At 43.3% G+C, this 19,927-nt stretch overlaps 1 protein-coding gene across 1 annotated transcript in view; it reads left to right on the forward strand.

Annotated features, from left to right (window-relative positions):
• The first annotated feature begins 4,855 nt into the window (after positions 1-4,855).
• Positions 4,856-19,927, forward strand: part of jade2 (jade family PHD finger 2) — a 112,820-nt gene continuing 97,748 nt past the window's right edge. The window contains 1 exon segment of the mRNA XM_079738686.1: positions 4,856-5,607. Within this exon segment, the coding sequence (XP_079594812.1) occupies positions 5,602-5,607 (6 nt within the window). The 5' untranslated portion in view covers positions 4,856-5,601.

A 19,927-nucleotide genomic window follows, 5' to 3' on the forward strand; every position in this document is an offset into this window, starting at 1 on the left:
CACACACACACACACACACACACATTTACACAACAGCAGTAAAGCCCTCCTCTCAGGTTCCCCGGAGCGAATGCGAGCAGCACTTACGAGTCCACTATATGTTGGGCGGCTTCCAAGCCAACCAAGTCACAACTTTTATAGAGTGAACCAAACCATTAATTTTAATAGCCTCTCTCTCTGTCTATCTTGTTTCTCTGCCTCTCTCTCTCTCTCTCTCTCTCTCTCTCTCTCTCTCTCTCTCACTTTCCCTCTCTTGCATTCTCTCTAGTTTGCTCAGCTTGAAAATTACACTGACACTGAAATAATAGAGTGTGTTCCAGCCAGCCTTGGCTGAGGCCTGTTTCTGATGAGTCATCTAATGTATGCTACCTCAGGAGAAAACTATAATTGGGAGACAGTGAGACAACAGGTAACCCTTTCAGTCAGAGCCGTGTGGGAGTGGAGTGTGTGTGTGTGTGTGTCTGTGTGTCTGTGTGTCGGTGTGTGAGTGGTGTGTGAGTGGTGTGTGGGGCGGGGGTGCTCATACTTGAAAGAGAAAGCGGAGAACACTATCATTGGGAGACAGAGACAACAGGTAGCCCTTTCAGTTAAGAGTGTGTGTGTTTGTGTGTTTGTGTGTGTGTGTGTGTGTGTGTGTGTGTGTGTGTGTGTGTGTGTGTGTTTGTGTGTGGGTGTGTGTGTGTGTGTGTGTGTGTGTGTGTGTGCGTGTGTGTGTGAGCGTGTCGTACCGCTTAGAATTGCAATCACCTCCCAGTTCCTTAACATTCAGTTGCAACTGAATGTTGAACAAAAGGTGCGAGCAGAAGAACCTTTAAAAAAGTGGTTTCAGAAAGCTTCACAGTTAGCAGGGGATGAGGTGAGGCGTTAATTGAGGTTATCGTATGAAACAGGGTTTTACCTTGCCTTGGAATGGACTTCATTCTGCTGTGCTTTTTAGTGGTGTAAAATAAAATAATTGGTTGGCAGTAATCCTATTCTTGTTTAACTGATGGTATCCTACATCAAATAGCTATCAATTTAGGTATTTTCCCCTCGACTAAATATCATCCCAGAGAGCAAAATCAATGAAGAGGTAAAACAAGCTTCCTATGATACTTTCATAGAAGTGCTGTATTCACCTTTGACTAACCTATCACAATGTGGCCAGCTTCCAATGTCTCTGTCAAATAGGCAAACATCAAGGGAAATGTGTAAAACATAGCAAACAGCCATGATACAGCAAAGGAATTTGTTTTATCAGTACATTTCTATTGTCTTTAATCAAACTTTTGAAAATTGTCCATGCTCATTCTGTAAAGTTCAGTGTTCAAGGCTTTGAGCTTTACAGGGCTCAATATGCCATTGCAATGACTTTGGCTCCCATCAGAGCAAAGGGCTCTGAAACGTTTCAGGCTTGGGAGACAAATGATAAATGTAGTGTGTCCCCTGGGATCCAGACTAATTAAAACTAGTACTTTTGACATGTCAGGATCCTCCAGCAATAGCCATGCCAGCTCTTTCAGGTCGTGCATCACAACCTATTGTCTAATGTTTTTTGGGATGTCTCTAGCCCAATTACAGCTGATCTGAGGTTTAGGGCCAGGATCAACACAATGCTGTACTACACTTTGTGTGTGTGTGTGTGTGTGTGTGTGTGTGTGTGTGTGTGTGTGTGTGTGTGTGTGTGTGTGTGTGTGTGTGTTTGTACATGGCTTAAATCTTTTGACCTTCTCCAGTTCTTACATTCTTCTTCCTTAATAAAAAAGGATTTTCAAGGTCTTCGAGGCTTAAATAAAGATTTCAATGAATAAATAAATGACTTAGTCAACTAAAACATTATTTTGTATAGAATTACAAAATATGCCTTTTTTTTCCCTAAATTGCTGTGCAGACAAGTAGGATTCTCATGAGGACGATTATTCAGAACCAGTCACCAGTCTGCAGTGTTTACTTTTTCTCAGTAACTAGAGATCTGTCTTAATCTAGGTAGTTAGATCTAGCTTTACCTCTCTGAATCTTACGCCCTGAGAAATAGCGTATCATTGTGTCCTTCGTCTAACAGTGAGTTCACTAGGACTCCCACCTCCACCATTTCCCCCTGCACACCTATACTGTGAACGAGCGCCATGTCATATTATCTCCTACTGACATTAGACTCAAGACAGCCTGGCTCCCGTCCCTACAGGTTAATGTCCTGGTCAGGTGAGCTCCATTAGCTTTCATAAACACGGTGAGTGTAGGCCACAAACTGCTCTCCCAGGGGACTCAGGGCACCTGCCCTGGGGGGACACCTGCCCTGGGGGGACATCACAATTCAGGAGACTGCTGCTGTTTACTCCCGCCCCCCTCGATATGGATACACATATTACGCCTCAATACACACACACACACACACACACACACACACACACACACACATACACACACAGACACAGTAATACCTCCACAGTACCCACTTCATTGCCTGATGTTAGTGCAGAAGCGCACCCACCTCTACTGTTTCTGAGTGACACCTGATATGGATTATATTAGCCTTTTTCAATTTGATATCTGTGTGAGTATGTGTGTGTGTGATTGTGTGCGTGTGATTGTGTGCGTGTGTTGGTAGTGGGGGGGGGGGGGGGGGATCAAGACTTTATGGATTTGGAAATTTGAGTATGAGGAGATGAGAGTCCGATTGTTGAACACACAGGCTTAGATTTCCATGTGTGTTTCTTTCTGCAAGCGTGTGTGTGACTGCTTTTGTGTGTGTGTAGACGCACTTGCATTTTAGTGTGCCTGTTGAAGTTCCAAAAGGCAAGGCAAGGCAAGGCAAATTTATTTATATAGCACTTTTCATACACAAGGCAGACTCAAAGTGCTTCACGTATAAACATTGTCATACAATAAAATAAAATAATAGATAAGTAAAAGAAAACATATGCAAAGAAATGATTAAAATAGAAAGTGCAATGTATTTAAGATCAGATCAACAGTCTCTCTGGTACCCACGTCGGGACTCCAACCCGACCTAAAGGAACTTGGTCCTTTCTCTGGGACTCCAACCCGACCTAAAGGAACTAGGTCCTTTCTCTGGGACTCCAACCCGGATTCTAGTCAATTTCTATTCTAGGACTCTAATTCTATTCTAGGACTCTAACCCAGACACGTCGGGACTCTAACAACGAACCAAAGGCCTTATTCTGGGACTCCAACCCAGACAGACGTCGGGACTCCAACCCAGACAGAACTTGGTCCTTTCTCTGGGACTCCAACCCGACCTAAAGGAACTTGGTCCTTTCTCTGGGACTCCAACCCGACCTAAAGGAACTTGGTCCTTTCTCTGGGACTCCAACCCGACCTAAAGGAACTTGGTCCTTTCTCTGGGACTCCAACCCGACCTAAAGGAACTTGGTCCTTTCTCTGGGACTATAACCTGACCTAAAGGAACTTGGTCCTTTCTCTGGGACTATAACCTGACCTAAAGGAACTTGGTCCTTTCTCTGGGACTCCAACCCGACCTAAAGGAACTTGGTCCTTTCATTTTTGCAGGATTCCAACTCGAACATCTATTAGACTCTTCAGAATTCAAAAGGACAGATATAACAAAATAACAGTCAAAGATTGGCTATAGTGAACTATATACGAAGACCGTTAAAAAGTTGCATTCATTCATTAATGAAATTTATTAATTACAAGCATTATAAAATTAATACGATATTTACAATTATGTATAGCCCAACATACAAAGGTCTATGTTGTTACTTAAGTTACCTCTGTATCTTTCCTAAGCCTAACATTAATATGATATTAATATGATGTTATGTTCCAACTTTCAACTAAAGAATTATAGCTGATGTGAGAGGTCGGGTCACCATGTACAGAACACTGTGTGTGAGCTTGTGTGTAAGCGCTTGTGTGTAAGAATGTGTGGTTTATGTTAGTAAATGATGTATCTTTAACTTATCTTGTTCATAAATTCCATTTTTATTATTTGGTATTGAAATGATTGATGCCAATTTGTCTAAATCGCTGTGTGCAAACTTCTCAGGTAAAAGGACTTTCATGAAGCAGATTGTTTAAACATAATTCAGCGTTCATGTTTCCTCCCTAAAAAATATATTTTTCACCCTCCTCTGAAATCTAAGTTCATAATACCCACATTGGTAAACAATCAATGACATCATAAAAAATAATGACTTATCGTTGCATTGAGCAGACATCCCACTCGAACACAGGAAGCCTGAGAAAACTTAACTAAACAATTTTGTCCCAAACAGGCAGAATACAACCCAAGTAACATTTTAGGGTTATAGAGAACCTAATGTTAAGATAACTTAAAAAGTTATCTAAATTAATAATTAAAAAACTTTTAAGACCTTATATAGAATGTATACGATATCAAAGATTATGTATAGGCCTACCAACTATATCACACTCAGTTGTGTCTATATGCTTCCCTGGGCCTATATATTTATTAAGATTAATTCAGCTTACAAATTAGAAATCCAAAGTACACACGGAAACTGTCAAGTAGAAAGAAGATGGAAAGATGTTTATATTCCATTTTTAATGACCAACCGTTTTGGTATTTTATCATAGTCGTAATACTAGGCTACAACAATCTCTGTATTCTTACGTATAGTCCGCGTATGAATAAATAATAATCATAAAAAATACTTTGAACCTATCAAAAAGTAAGCCTTCCCATCAGATAAAGTATATGACGATGAGATGTTTCTGTTACGTTTTCTTCCATCTTTAAAAAATGAAGGAGCTGAACGTGTTTAACTTTCTCGCTGCAATACATTATGATATTATCCCCTTGTCGTCCTGTTCGAGGCGTCGTTCCCCTGTCTTCGTGAAGTAGGAAGCGCTCACACACAGCGCTGGGAATTAAAAGTACGCCATAAATATGGCGCCAAAAGAGTTCACAGGCTGATGATAGATCTAGTGAGGAAGCAGTACTGGTAGATGTAGTGAGGAAGCAGGGCCGGTAGATTGAGTGAGGAAGCGGGACTGGTCTGGGGGTTTTCGTGCAGATAGCGGTGTTCAGGTCGGGCTCAGGAGCGACAGACCCAGCAACTAAAACAAGGCGCTGTGTTTTTTCGGAGGACCGTTGCGAAACTGGCTCGCAATCTTTTTCTGAGTCATCTCCCTGAAAGCATCTCTTCTTCTTCACCCTTCATCGGCACTGGGAGGAAACCAGTCGGGGCGCAGAGACCAGACCTGTCGGGTTCACACCATATTTGGACTGTTATGGAAATGCGACACGATTTCTGAACATCTTGCGCGCACCTCACAACCTGCGAAATCGTAACGGACTACCGCCGCTTACCGGAGAAAATACCTTCTGGCCGTCCCTACTTTTCCCTAACCTCTGGATCAGGACTCTCCACGTCTCCGCAGACCGATGTGACGTGCTGTCACGGCGGACGGAGGGACGGTCCTGTCACCGCCGGGGAGTCAGGAGGGCTTCCACCGCCTAGCAGCGCTAGCAGGCGGGCACCGTGCATGTCAGGGTCCTGCTCTAAACTACATGTGGCCGGCTTCAAATGAGCTCCTAAACCCCCCGGACCCGCCCGCCGTCCACAGCCGAGGACGCTTCCCCGCTCCACGCCGACTGAACGGGGTCACACATACATGAAGGTAAGGGCGAGGGTTTGTGTTTTTCAGACAAGTACAGTTGCTGTTAGCCCGCATGCTAGTTAGCAGGGGGAGTAGCATGCACGCACTTCTGAAACGGGTCGTCAGTCCCGGTGGTGTGACTCTCCACCAGCACCCGGTGCGTGTGTGTTCCTCCACCACCAGTGCCCGGTACATGTGGCCGGGTGCATGCGGCTCCATAGGGAGAACAGGTCTAAAGGAGAAGGTAGTTTGAAGGCGCAGGTTGAGATCCCAGGAAAACATTGTGATTAGGGACCGGGGTGGAGGGTCACTTACAGTTTCAGTGTCACAGACGCAGCTTGGGAATTGGTGAATAACAGCGAACAGGGGCTCGTAAAGCCGAATGAAGACTGCTCATCACTAATGCTGTTTATCTCTTACACTGTACATCACTAATACTGTACATCACAAATATTGTACATCTCTACTGTACATCACTATACTAATACTAATTCACATTTCAACTAGAGGTCCGAGGGCAGGAGGCGGTCTTCACAGTAGACTAGATGCATAAAATACCTCACGCAAACGCTCACGAAGTTATATGAATTAAGGACCACTCGGAGATGAGCGTCATATTGAGCATGAATTGCAAAAACTTAAGTCTGGAACTTTGAGGCTCATGAGTGTTTTCCAATGTGGCGCACGTGCATTCCGATTTATCCCCCGGCCAAGGGGAATAAATCGAGGACCTATTTCCTTTGGGAGGCTGATCACGCACAGGCGTATAAAAGAATGAGAGCATCTCTCCCTCTCCGTTCCCCTCTCTCCGCTCCGCTCCGTGCTGTGCTCACCGTGGAGGGGGGAGTGGCCGTTGTTTACCTCCTCATGGTCGCCTCTACGATCGCACGGGGCGGGACTCTCTATCGCTCGCTTCTGCGCGCGGCTCATGCGCCCCTCACCTTTGCGTTTTTGAACGGGGATGGAGGAGGGGGGCCGTCCTATAACATGTATGATGCCTTATATCGTGGGTCACATCTCTGCTGCATGTAATATAATTTTGTAGTTATAATGAGCACCTGCAGTGCCAAGCCATTTATCTTGGGTATTTTCCCCAAGACATTCGCCTCCCCTATTTTATTAGTTTATGATAAATAGTCAATAGGCATAGTCATTCACTATTTCTTGATCGTGCTTATAAATGAAACTAAACAGGCTCCAGTCTTGAATCAATTAAGCCGGCAGTGTCTTGGGACTTGTTAACTGTTCCCAGTTGTGACAACACACACACACACACACACACACACACACACACACACACACACACACACACACACACACACACACACACACACACACACACACACACACACACACACTGCTCGGTATGAAACCGGAGATGAGTCATTGTGTGTGTGTGGGCATAAGCGCTCTCTTTCTGTGACTCAAATGCTTCCTCATTAAGTGTATATTTTTTCACTCTCTCTTTCTAAATCCCTCGCTGTGTCTGTATCTTCCTCTCTGCTACTACCGCCCTACAAGTGAGTAACTCATCCATCCATCTTTAAACTACACACATCTCCTCTTTCAGGCTATCTTCCTCTTACTATGTCCTCCATCAAAACAATCCCCCCTTCTCACTCTTTCAACCTCCTTTGGTTTGAACCACATCTTCTGCTATTAAACTCATCGGGTTTGGTGTGTTAAATATCTGTATGTTTGCTATGTGGGTACTGTTTTTGGCACTAGGTGAGCGTGTGCACACGTTGTGCAGCGTGATTTATGTGAAGTGTTTGTGGAGGCAGGCGCGTGGCACTGACTCGCCCCTGAGAGGGCACATGTGCACATGCACACGTGTGTATGTTTGGGAGGGAGTGAGTGAAGAGAGCCAGTGGGCCGGTGTTGCCTCTTGCGTATGTGCTGTGTTGAGCCCTGGGCCCTGATTGGCCAGAAAAAGGGGTAAGGAGCCTACGTCATACGTAGTATTGCATTAGCGGCTAGAGGGTGTAGGGCAGGGGGGCGAGGGGGTTGTGTGAGTGGCAGGGGTGGTGCTGGTTACTCATGAATGGACTGCTCCTACTGGGGGTACACACACACACACACACACACACACACACACACACACACACACACACACACACACACACACACACACACACACACACACACACACACACACACACACACACACACACACACACACGCGCGCACGCATAGTTTAATGTCTAATAGTCCATAGATGCATAAAAAATGCATGACGCATCCACACACTGCAGCCTCAATGTGCATGTGTTTGTGCATCACTCAGTGTATGTGCTAGAGAAATATGAGAGATCAGAAGCATTTTCCAACTGAGTGGAGGATTGCATGTGTTGCTGCCCTGCGGCGGGTTGGTTGCTTGGCTGTCATGTCACCAGCTTGTGCCACACACTATTCTGCTTACTAACTAGCTCACCAGCATGCTGGCCACAAGCCTGTTAATACTATAGCCCTGGGCTTATGTTTAGAGTGGACTGTCTCTGGGTGGCTAAAATGCCTCCCTTGTGTGTTTGATCCTTTTTAGTTTGTTAATTTTATGGCTGTATATTGGTTGTCTATTTTTTTTTTATTCTGGTCCCTATAGACAAAATGGTGTGCGAAGGTACCCAACAGCACGATGATTGCTGCGATGATAAGTACATTGGTTAAGAATCCAGTGCAATTTGTGTTGTCTGTTTTTAGTTCTGACTCTCACAATGTCACTCGAAATATCATAGAAAATGTAATGTGCCTTACTTCTTAAAAATCTAAGCACATAAAGATGCCAAGTCTTTCCATATGTTTTTGGTATTGTGAAGATGGACAATAGTGCAGTTGGGTCTCTGTGAGGTCACTGTTTTGGCATTGGTTCCATAATCACAGTCTCAGATCAATGTTGATTGAGCAAACTGACAGATGTTTATTCAGAACAGCAGGTTTCCTCATATGGAATTTGTCGATTTAATCTAACAAAAGAATATGTATTGATTACAGTTTCCTTCATTAATTCTCTGAACATTGTTTCCTCATTTATGAAGAATACAGCAATATCTGCTCATAGCTTCAGAGGCATGGACTTACTGGTGGCTTTTCTGTGTCAGATCATAATGATGAATAAATGGAATAAAATTCAGACGAAGCAAATGTCTTCACACCTTTGATTCTGGCATCACCATGGATATTGATTTAGGGTTGAAAACAAGTGATGTTATTGAGCTTGTCTTTGGCTTGTTAGTATAGTATGGTCACGTAAGATTACACTAAAATTAAACCACAGACATACAGAATAAGAAGGGGAAACAAAGCCTGCAGGTGAAAATTGATGGAAGAAGAGACGGTACTGCAAAGTGAGTGAGGAGAGATAGGAGGAGATTGAGGGAGGACAATAGACGGTGAGAGACGCCGAGAGAGGGATGGGTTGATAAACAAACAGGTGGCGTTAGGGTCAACGGAAGTGAAGGGCAAGTTCCTCCACCTCCTCTGTTGGCTCAACTCTCTTCTCGCTCCTAGTAGCTAATGAACTCCTACTGCTAGATTAATCATCTGTTTGTCTCTTACACCTTCTCTTTCTTGTCTCTATGTCTGTGGGTTCTTTATTTTGAGCCATCTCCGAGCCAACCGTCTTTCTCTCCTTGTCCTCTTTCCTTTTTTTTTATTATCTCCTTCCTTAACTTCTGTTTTCCATTGCTTTGTCCTCTTTCCTTCCCCTCTCCCTCTCTCACCTCCTTCCTTCTTCGTCCCCCTCTCCTCTTCTCTGCAGGTTTTTTGGCTGGGCTTCAATCTCTCTCCGTTTGTCAGCAGATTTCCAGAGACCAGCAAAAAAATGTCTTGGTTAGGAAAAAAACAATTGGACCGCAGCCTCATCTTTTCTTGTTATAAATCCCTCTTTTCTGTGCCTCTTCCCTCTCTCTCTTCCTCCTTTAATGTAGTAGTAAGGGTTATTTATTATGTCTCTTGTTTCTCTCTCGCTCTTCTTCCCACAATGCAGTACTAGTAGTGTTGTGGCAGCATCAATAAATATTCTGTTAATGTCCTGGAACAAGCAAGATGATAATGGAAATTGTGATTGCCCTGCCTCCTTTGTTTGGGCCCCAGTCCTCTCTGAAACCAGGTGTGTGCATGTGTGCACTTCTTAGTTACTGCACCGTTTCCTGCAGCCTTCCTTTAGCCTACTGACTCTTTTGTCATCGCTTCTTTACCTCCTCATCTTATCAGATCTTGTCCTATTGGATGAGTGATGGTATTTAAGTTATCATAATGTGTACTTGGCTCGGACTAACCAAACATGGCACCAGCCCCAGCTCTGTTAAAGCACAGCTTTTTAAAGGACGGTTTCTGATTGGTTCAAAAAGGTGCCGGATAGTTTGGCTTGGCAAACAAACATTGCCTAGCGGTGGGGTCATAAATGTTTGGTGCCGTCCCAGCGGTTCAGCGGTTTCTTTGTTGTCAATGTCAACTCTTTACCATGGTAAGAAGCTCTGACTTTGTACATAGTCAACGTTGAAGAGGTGTTATAACACAGAGACGTTGACGTCAGCAGAGTCGCCGTCACTGGGAGTACACAATCTATCGTACCACACGTATTGTACGGAGACATGCTCTCAGATTCTGACTTTACACTAGGGGCCGGGTAAACTCCGGAGGGGCGTGTCGGACATTTGCGTTCACGCATACAGTAGCCCCTCTTGGTATAATCCGGAGGATGTCCGCCTTACAATGTGAAAGGGCTGCTTGTGTGTAAGAACTGACAGAGACCATTACCACACATTGCAACACCTTGTGGATTCACCCTGACACTGTCAATGCCTTGCTCATTATGTGATGCGGTTATATTGTCAAATAAGATCAACGAGGAAGTCAGTCACAACCCGACAGCTCTCCATACCTATCATCTTTAAAATTGTTATCCAGAAGCGATTCCTATTCAAATTCTTTCTAAATCATCATTCTTTCTCAATCAAAAAAAATGTTTTGCTATTGATGTGAAAAATGACATGCCGATACTGTGGCGAAACAAGGGGTGCAACCACATTTGTAAGGGTGCCACCAAATGAAATAGTTTGTAGAAACCCTTGACCAGCAAACTGAATTGTTCCATCCCTAGCCAGTACCAAATGCAAGCCATAGGCCAAGAGCTCCAAAGGCAAGTGAAGACAACTTGGGACTGAAAGGCTGCTTCTTTTTTATTAACATTGGACTTTGTGGTCAGATGCGGAAGTCCAGCCAACACTAAACCCCACTGCATTATAATTTGTTCTAAAATGTTCTTTGCACACAACCCAAATACTTAAATGTTCTGCCCAATACTGGCGTGAAACCGTAACAAAATAGTCTAAATTGTTCAATGTTCTTTGGTCTGTGTCCACGCCGCGGTGCTGGTCAACTGATGGTTGGGTGAGCGTCCGTGACTAATTCGAAGTTGATGATGCCTATTTAAGCTTTAGACAAACACTGAACTTTTTCTGTACAGATTTACAAAACCAGGCATATACTTTTCAAGCAACTCATTTAGACTTTGAATTAATGTTCATGGACAGAGCGCACATTGTGGACAACAGTCTTTCTTGTTGTTTTGTCAGTGATGAAGTGACACAAATGTTTTTCTTTAAGAGGTATCTTTTACTCGCAAACCTCTAATATAAATGAGCATGCAGGCTTCACATCGAGACTGCATTAGGAACTTCATGTATTATCACCCGAAACCAAATCCCTGAAAATACCAATTATTTTCATCTTTGTGTTTGTTTTGGCAAAATCTACCATAAGCCGCTCTGGAAAATAAGCTGCATGACAGTTTTGGTTCTTAAAACCTGGATACAAGCCTGGCATACAACCTTATTTTTGAAAAATACAGTAGTTTGATTAAGTGTTTAAATGTTTTAAATAAAATATTTTTATATATTTTTCTTTATAGAATATCTTTTTTATTGAAATCAATTTACATTTAGGGCATTTAGCAGACACTTTTATCCAAAGCGAATTACAATAAGTACATTTGTCATAAGAAATGAATTGTGCAGGCGATCCTTTTGACAAAAGGGTCAAAACATCTTAAGGTTTCATTGAAGTGGGGTGAGATACTTGAACCTGGGGTCTAGGGCACTGCTCTCTCATCCAGGAACTGTTGAAGGGTCAGAACACCTTTCCTCTAGGTTGATGCTATCGCCAGTTTGGACGTCCTTCACAGTCTAGCTCTTTTGCACTTCATAGATGTCTGTATTATGTGTTTTTAGAGGAAGAATTACTGACACTGTTGGTTACTATTCAGTGCTCAGCCAGGTTGGGAGTACCTGGATCAAATCTGCTGTCACAGTTACATTGTGCTCAGTCAGGGTGATTATGTCCTCGGTAATCTTTTTTGTCTTCTCTGTAAGTGCTGAGTACACAGCAGTTTGCTGCACCAGGTAGTGCTCCAGCATGTCATAACTTGAGTTCCTCCTTGTGGGCTCATCCGGAATTAACTTGTGAGACTGGAGTTGAAGCGTCTCTTGTTTGCCTTGAGGATATCTGCTACAGTTGTGCCAAACGTGCCTATCCTGCCTCACTTTTCCCCGATAGACAGGACATCTGGTTAAATCCCAGCCCCTTATGTGGGGCCAGATTTATTGTATGGGCTGAACACTGTATCTATGGTGACAAACCAGCCTCCTTAGTGCATTCACTGTGTCCCTGGCAACACCTGTCCCCACGGGATGGTGATGTTTGGCCTACACAACTGCCATTCCGCCACTGCTTCCCTCAGCACCTCTGCTTGATTCTCCCCTGTTTGATCGTCATACATTGGTTGAGTTTGTAGCACTGGGTGTTATTTTCCCCACTGGTCTTTCATGTGATGAGCTGTGGTCGTGATACAACTCCCTCTTGCTCTTGATGTCAACACATGTCTTGTCAAGGCTTTTCATTCGAGGTCCGTCTCAATCAGTGCTTTTGTAGTTGCTATACAGCGTGGGTAACACGTTTGTACTAGAACACCGTCCGTGTTTAATTGCTGTGATTCAGTCTTCTAAAACAGACTACAAATTCTTTTGCATTCGATTTTTCATTGCCACAGTAAGTTTATTATTACCTTTTTGAAGTTAATTTTAGCTTGAATAGAAGGTTGACTAAATGTGTTTCCTTCCACTTATTTATTTCCTTTGTGATGAGTATGCGACCTGGCATGTTGGATGTGTTACTTGAGGCGCTGTATCACACATGGCAAACGGTCATTTTCTTATCAACAACACACCCAGAATGAAAAGCAAAAATTGGAGCCTGAACGCTAATGGATTTCAGGGGCTGATACCCATATTAGGGAGTAAAAACGGTACTTTATATATACATACACCTTTTTTTTAAAGTTCATAAAACAAAATACAACTTTTTGTTGTCATTAAACTTTCCTTTTAAACGGTATAAACCCAATCACCGTACAATATCAATTAAGTTCCAAAATGCCAGAGATTCTCTGTGACCCGTCTTGCCTTTCGAGCAGGAAATTGATGTGAATTCAGATAGATGGATAGATATAGACACATAATCTAGGTCTACTGCAATCATTCAGCCTGACGCACCACAGGGATCGGACCGCATCTTTAGTTGGAGAGAAGATGGCCTCTCTCGGCTATTTGTTTCTGCGTCTTGGTGTCCCCTGGTTATGTTTTGCATGGTCTTACCGTATCCTTTGGTGAGCTCTTCCTCCCCATGTTTACAGAGATCATTCACAGAGACGCCTGGGTCTGGCTGCGTCACAGAGCACTTGATTTCCATTTTAGCTGCTCCCAGAGGTGTCCGGGGGGGGGGGGGGCCTTATGGGAACACTGACGCTGATGACTCACCACTTCTCCACCATAGCTTCCCATCACTCAGGTGTGTGTGTGTGTGTGTGTGTGTGTGTGTGTGTGTGTGTGTGTGTGTGTGTGTGTGTGTGTGTGTGTGTGTGTGTGGTTGAAGGCTGCTGATCTAATAAAGTAGGATTATTGATTTTTCAGTGCAGCACATACTCTAGACAACAACTCTTTTTCTTCATATCATGGTATTTTCTGTGTGTTTCTGACAAGGCCCAGGCTAGAACTGCACTGTGGCTGTCTGTGGCTCCCAGGGCAAACTTCATATCATCAGATGGATGTACTCTTAAAAAAATAAAACCTTTTCTTGACACTGTAGCCCAATTCTTCACAATCTTTTTCCTGTGCACAGAAATGAATGTCCTGTATTGTTTTTAAGTCTGTTATGATTTTTGTTTGGCTGACATTTATTCGTGGAACTTCAACATTACGGCTCAACATTTTATTTACAATGTTTTAAAGAGGAAGATGATATTTCTGTATTATTTAAATCTAAGAACTTGATAAATGAGGAGGGTTACTATCTGTCCAATGTGCTTAAATAGCATTTGTAGCATTCCCCAATCCTTGGATTTAGAATTTGAAGTCTTAGGTACGCAAAACATGCGTAGTCTGGACTCAAATGCTGCAGCCAACACTGCTTGATGATATAAATGGTATCTGAGTTCCCAAAAAGAGGATTCGGTCAAGCTTTGCACTCCAATAGTATTTGGAGCATTTGCGAAATCTGGCCTGGCACACTCGAAAGAGTTGCATGTACCAACAAAAAAAACACAAATTATGAGAAAATACACACATTTGCTTGCATAATGGCCATATGTTACTCTACATAATACTCAGACGGAGATGTAACGCGGTTGTTTGGGTCCACCAAAATATGGCCGTGTTATACCCAGGAGGGCGTTTAAACACTATTTTCACTGTCCATCCTTAAGTGTATTAAAGAAAGGAAGAAGTTGATAAAGCCTCCTCCCCTTCTTCTACCTCTGCGGTGGATGGTGTGCCTGTTGCCGCTGCGATGGGGGCCCCATCTGACAGAACTTCATCTACTCTAGTGTCTGTTCTGATGTTCATATCTGCTGTAAATAATTATATCCTTAGATCTCTAATTGGATCCTAAATTAGTGTATATTAGGGAATGCTATAGAGAAATCACCACTGTAAAATTCACGAGCCGACAAATTGGATGCAACGTGTTGTATCCGAATTCACGGTATGTCAAACCTTGTTATATCGCAGTTTAAGTATACGTTTCCATGAGTAGCAATTGGGGATGATTATAAACTACATCATCCAGTTCATGTGATTGATGGCGGGGTACCCCTCTTTGTTGAAGCAGTGTGTGTGTTTAAAAAAAGGTATGTGGTAAATTGAAACACCCACGACACAAGCAAGTTTTGCTGGGGCTTTCATGTGTGAGTAGATTCCACTGGTATATCACACTGCCATGAGCCTATGTTGAGGTATTTTTTTAGTGCATTTCCTTACTCTGCGATCCTCTCCCCTCGTCAATTCATTTGTCCTTCTCTTTTCTTGGAAGAGAAACACTCTTTGTATCTTTCACTATAACATCATACTGTTTCCGTGGGTGTCCAGCAGTACATTTCTCATAACCCCTTATTTTATCCCTCCGTCTTCCCCAGCGTCATTCCTCCTTCCTTGGATCTCTCCCTCTGGTCTTTTCTGCTATTACTCCATGGCCAAATGGGGCCCACCTCCACCTGAAGGATGGATGGATAGATGGAGGATAGATGGAGCGTCAGTCCTCCACTGTGTTAATCACTTCTCCACCAAGATGACTGAGTCATGAAGGGGAAGGCTAAGGGTTATCACTTATTTACTGATACTCTTTCAGCCACCCTTCTTTTCCTCTGTATTTCAGCTTAGTGGAAAATGCCAGGGAATCCTTGTTCTCGAAAATAATCCGGTAACGTATGCATCTTCGTTGTAGTCCAGAAGAAGCACAGATATGTTGTTTGTTTATCTATTCTAGACCTTATGTTGTGATCACTGTACATGTTGTGTAAAGAGGTTTCTTCTCATCATCCTCCAGACATTTCTGCTGTTTGAAAGAAAACGGGGTCTGCAGAAAGCCCCTGCACTGTCTGCTCACCGCGCTGGTTGAATCATCTTGTTTTGTTTTTGTTTATCTGTCATTCACTGCGATGCGTTTTCTAGTGGAGACGGGGGATCGGGACGTGGATGGCCATGCCCTCTGCTCCGGGGTGAGGTCCAGCGGGATTCACCATTGTGAAGCCATCAAATGCAATCTCTTCCTTACTGGCCAGCCCAATATTTAGACGTTCCAACATGTAGGAGGCACTAGTAGTTAGAGGAGTTAGCTGAAATAACTATGTAAAATATCTTACAATTAAATGCTGCTATAAAGCTAGCATTACCCTGCCTGTCTTACCCAGATTCAGACTAGGCCTTTCATTACTTACTCCTCATTGTGCATCCAGAAGGGGGGCTGCTTGGTTAGCATTTGCCCTCCGTTAGCCTCTGCCATTGACATGCAGAGTTATAGTAGTCTACGGTTCACGTGAGGGGAATACATTCTTATTTACATTCCAAAAACACACAAACACACAGTCAGATCTATTTCCTGCGCTGTGATTGTAAGGGTCCCTGTGACGGGCCGCTGTTTGCCCACCGCATGACCCTCCGTGACGTAACCCTCTGGTTAAACCCTACCCCTATACCCAGCCAGAGGCTTCGGATAACATAATGCAAGGTAGCCTAGTAATCACAGCGTTTATTCTCCCTCACTCTGTTGAAGGAGCATGTCTGTGGCGTCCCCGTAATGATAGTCACCCTGCCGCTTTCCTCAGGTAAACCGTGGCTTCTTGTGCTGACTGCTATCGAGATAAATGATCAATATCTATAACCAATAGCGATAATGATAGCTCTATGAATATAGTTTATCACTGTGGATGCAAAAGGAGGACTGTGCGTAAGAGACGGAAATAGGCTGTTACCTTCACCATGTCCTGCAACGTGAGTGACCATGGTGAATATGACGAATATGAAGATACCTGGTTGTTATTGGATAATCAGATTTATTAATTTGTCATCGACATTGGTGGGATTAGAAATTATGTCCCTTCTTCACAGATCTCCACGTTCGTCTACAATCCCATTCAGCGCCATGATTTGATTATTTTCTTGACATGGGAAGAAATCCCAACAAACAAACGCACTCAATGGAAACGGACCGTTACCCTGTGCTGCTGCTATGGCAAAACCCTGTTTGCAATGTAGTTTGACTTCCATGGTATTGTCTGAATCCAATACGCTTCCACACCACAGGATGCATACCTTCTGTCGGCCTGGGTAGAGTCTTGTTCTCACTTCCATCAACAGCGGGTTTTCTTCTTGATTCATTGCACGCAACTCATTGTCGTTTCTATTTGTCCTTCCTTACGCAACTTTTCTCTCACACTGTCTGACAGTAACTTGCCGCTGTCTCACTCGCTCTCTCTCTCGTTTTAATGCAGCTGACGGCCATAATGAAAATACAGCAGAATCGTTGTCATTTGGAAATGAGATCACATAGGGTTATGAATTGAGATTGTGATTTTAACCAGATTAATCGTTCAGGCCTAGTAGCTACTGAAAGTTTGCATTGAAATGCACTTCATGACAGTCTTCATCTCCACTGACGTCAAGATACCAGTCTAGTATCTAGTATCTCTAAGTCTACTGAGATGCTGTTGCACTGCACACTTTGCTGTGTTAGTCATTATATTTCAACGTTTTGACTAACTGTTTTGGGGAGGATATTCTGCGTTGCCATTTGCAAATATGGTCTTTTGATAATTGCCGCCTGCATATTCATGTTCGCATTAAACTTTGTTATTGCTTCCTCACTATCTCCTTTACATTTATCACTGGGTGGTTTTGTAAACTCGTTCTTCTGCAATTATATATTCAGGGCCAAGTCTACGTAGCTATTATAAAACACCACAGTGATTATTATGCTCTACCTAGGGCCTATTATTGCTCCAACATTGACCTTTAATTAAAGGGGTTATTATTAGCATGTATGTTTAGAAGCAGGCTCATTTTATGTGCAGTAAGGGCAATACACATTAGAAAAGCGGTTTCCCCTGTATGGTAATGAAGTTAACAGGGCCTGGTTCCGTTATACTCTATCTTTGGTTCTAAATGAAGCAGTCTGCCATCCTTCTGTCTTATTCATAATGGATCTACATTATTGAGTTCTGGAGAATCTGGAGTATTTCCTACCACTGATTACATGGAAAAGTGCCACTGGAAGTAACTCAAAACTTTAATAATTTTGGAATACCAACCCGATGATGGGATGTACAGATATCTGAATTTATATTGGTTCATCCCTAATATTAATGGATAATGCTGTCACATTATTGGTCAGATTCCTGGCCAATGGGGTGTAAGTTGATGATTTTTCCTGGTTGATTACAAAAACGATCATCACCAACATCCTACTTTAATTAAAGGTGACATTTTGACATGAGATTTCTAAAGGAGTAAATCATTAAGATGATGCTTGTTTTATCTTTAAACTAAAAGTCTATACTATCTTTAATGATAGAATGAATGTTATTCTTCCGAAGTTTAGCTCTGGAAAAGGATATACATGACTAGATCTTTGTTGATCATGCAATAAAAAAGGGGCATTTTAATAAGATGGAATCTCAGACACAAAGATTCAATGCAATCAACCTCATAATCAGTTTTATGATGTAAAAAGAGCCAACTTGTTTAAGCTTCCTCAGCAGAACATCCAAAGCCGTGCAGTATCTCAGTCATTGCGTTTACATGGGACAGCTAGATCGGATTAAGCCTTATACCGATTTTGCTACTCGAACCGACCGTGTTAATTATCCTAACATACATGGCCTTTAAGAGATCGGATAATGGCCGGAGCATGGCTGAATCCGCCACCCTAGGTGGCGCTGCAGCCCTTACAACAAGTGATTATAGAGCCACTTCTGGTTGACCTCTACGTCCCAGCAACAACAAACACAGGTGGCATTCGAGAAAGATGTTTTCAGTAGACAGCTGTCAGTTCACTTCGGGTCCATGCGGGAGGAGTCCGCATACGACCGAGAGGTCGGAACAGTGGAGCATCGGAGAAATGACATAAACCCGAAGTGAACTGACAGCTGTCCCGCATACGGCAACAATCCCTTTCTCCTCCATGTAGCGTTTCAATCTTGACTCAGAGTCAAAGCCAAAATTAAATTGCATTTTAAAAGTCCGGTTGAGGTCTTATTCGTTTCTTTATCCGATAATGACTCTGCATGTAAACGCACTGATTGTGGGAAGTAGATGATATGTCACGGACCAGGTGGATAAGGATAAAAACAAAATAAAAACAAAGCATTTGAAGCATCGAGAGAAGGCAGGGGGAAGATGAATTGGTAAATGGAGTGTGAAATATGGTGAAGTGTGTTGGGGAGAGAGACCAGGATGAGTGGAACGCGGGAATATAACGGAGAGGAGAACAGATGGATGATAATCGAGGCAGATTAATAGAAGTTAAGAGTGAGGGAGCAAAGGCAGCGAGCTAGAGGGTTGAAGAGGAGTTGGTTAGAGGGAGATGGATAGTGAGATTGAAGAGAGAATGCATGAAGAGGGACGGTGGAACAAGAAGGCTGGGGAGAAGAAGTGAGACTACCTGATGATTCCAAGGCTTTTGCACACGCACGCCCCGAGCACACCTTCTAAAGAGAAAAACTCAGGATTTACACCACATAGAGATAAACAAATACAAACCCATAAACCTCAGAGATGGGCTGTTATTAGGCAATTTATATGCAGGGCCTCTGAATCAAACTGACTGACCTATGGCTCCTCAGTGAGTTCACAGCACTAGTGTGCATGTGAGTATGGGCTAAGGACTGGATTTGTGTTGTCTTCTCCCAATCCATTGATGTCTCTTTGCATCAATCGTGTGTGTGTGTGTGTGTGTGTGTGTGTGTGTGTGTGTGTGTGTTGGAGCCCGACCTATTTATTGGCGGGCCGATATTATCGGCAAATATTAGGCATTTTCCAAACTATCGGTATCAGCATTTATTGTGTGTGTGTGTGTGTGTGTGTGTGTGTGTGAGTGACGTCAGTGAGTGAGTGGACGAGCAAGGAGAGCGAGCGCTAGTGAGCACACTGTGTCAGTTTAGTGAAGTAATGAACGAGTCTTATCACGGGCAAGGGTCGGGTAACGGGCCAAATATTAACGGTCCGAGCGGGTGCGGATTTCATTTTGATATTATCACGTGACGGGCCGCACACTTTGCGGGTGTGGTGGGGGCGGGTCTCAAACAGTGGACCTGTGCAGGACTCTGGCCTAGACTATTGGAAATAAACAAAATATTAGAAAGCAGAGTTGGTTGAGCCGCATTTGGGCACGGTGGTTGGGTCCGCACGAGAAAGTATCTCTAAAGGAATTGTAGCCCAAACAGTCACATGGTAGAGCCATAGATCTGGTAGGTCAGATGGTTTTCCACGTCAGCTGAGCTACGATGCTGTCCATG

Source organism: Pollachius pollachius, assembly GCF_949987615.1.
Source record: "Pollachius pollachius genome assembly, chromosome: 6".
NCBI classification, from domain to species: Eukaryota; Metazoa; Chordata; class Actinopteri; order Gadiformes; family Gadidae; genus Pollachius; species Pollachius pollachius.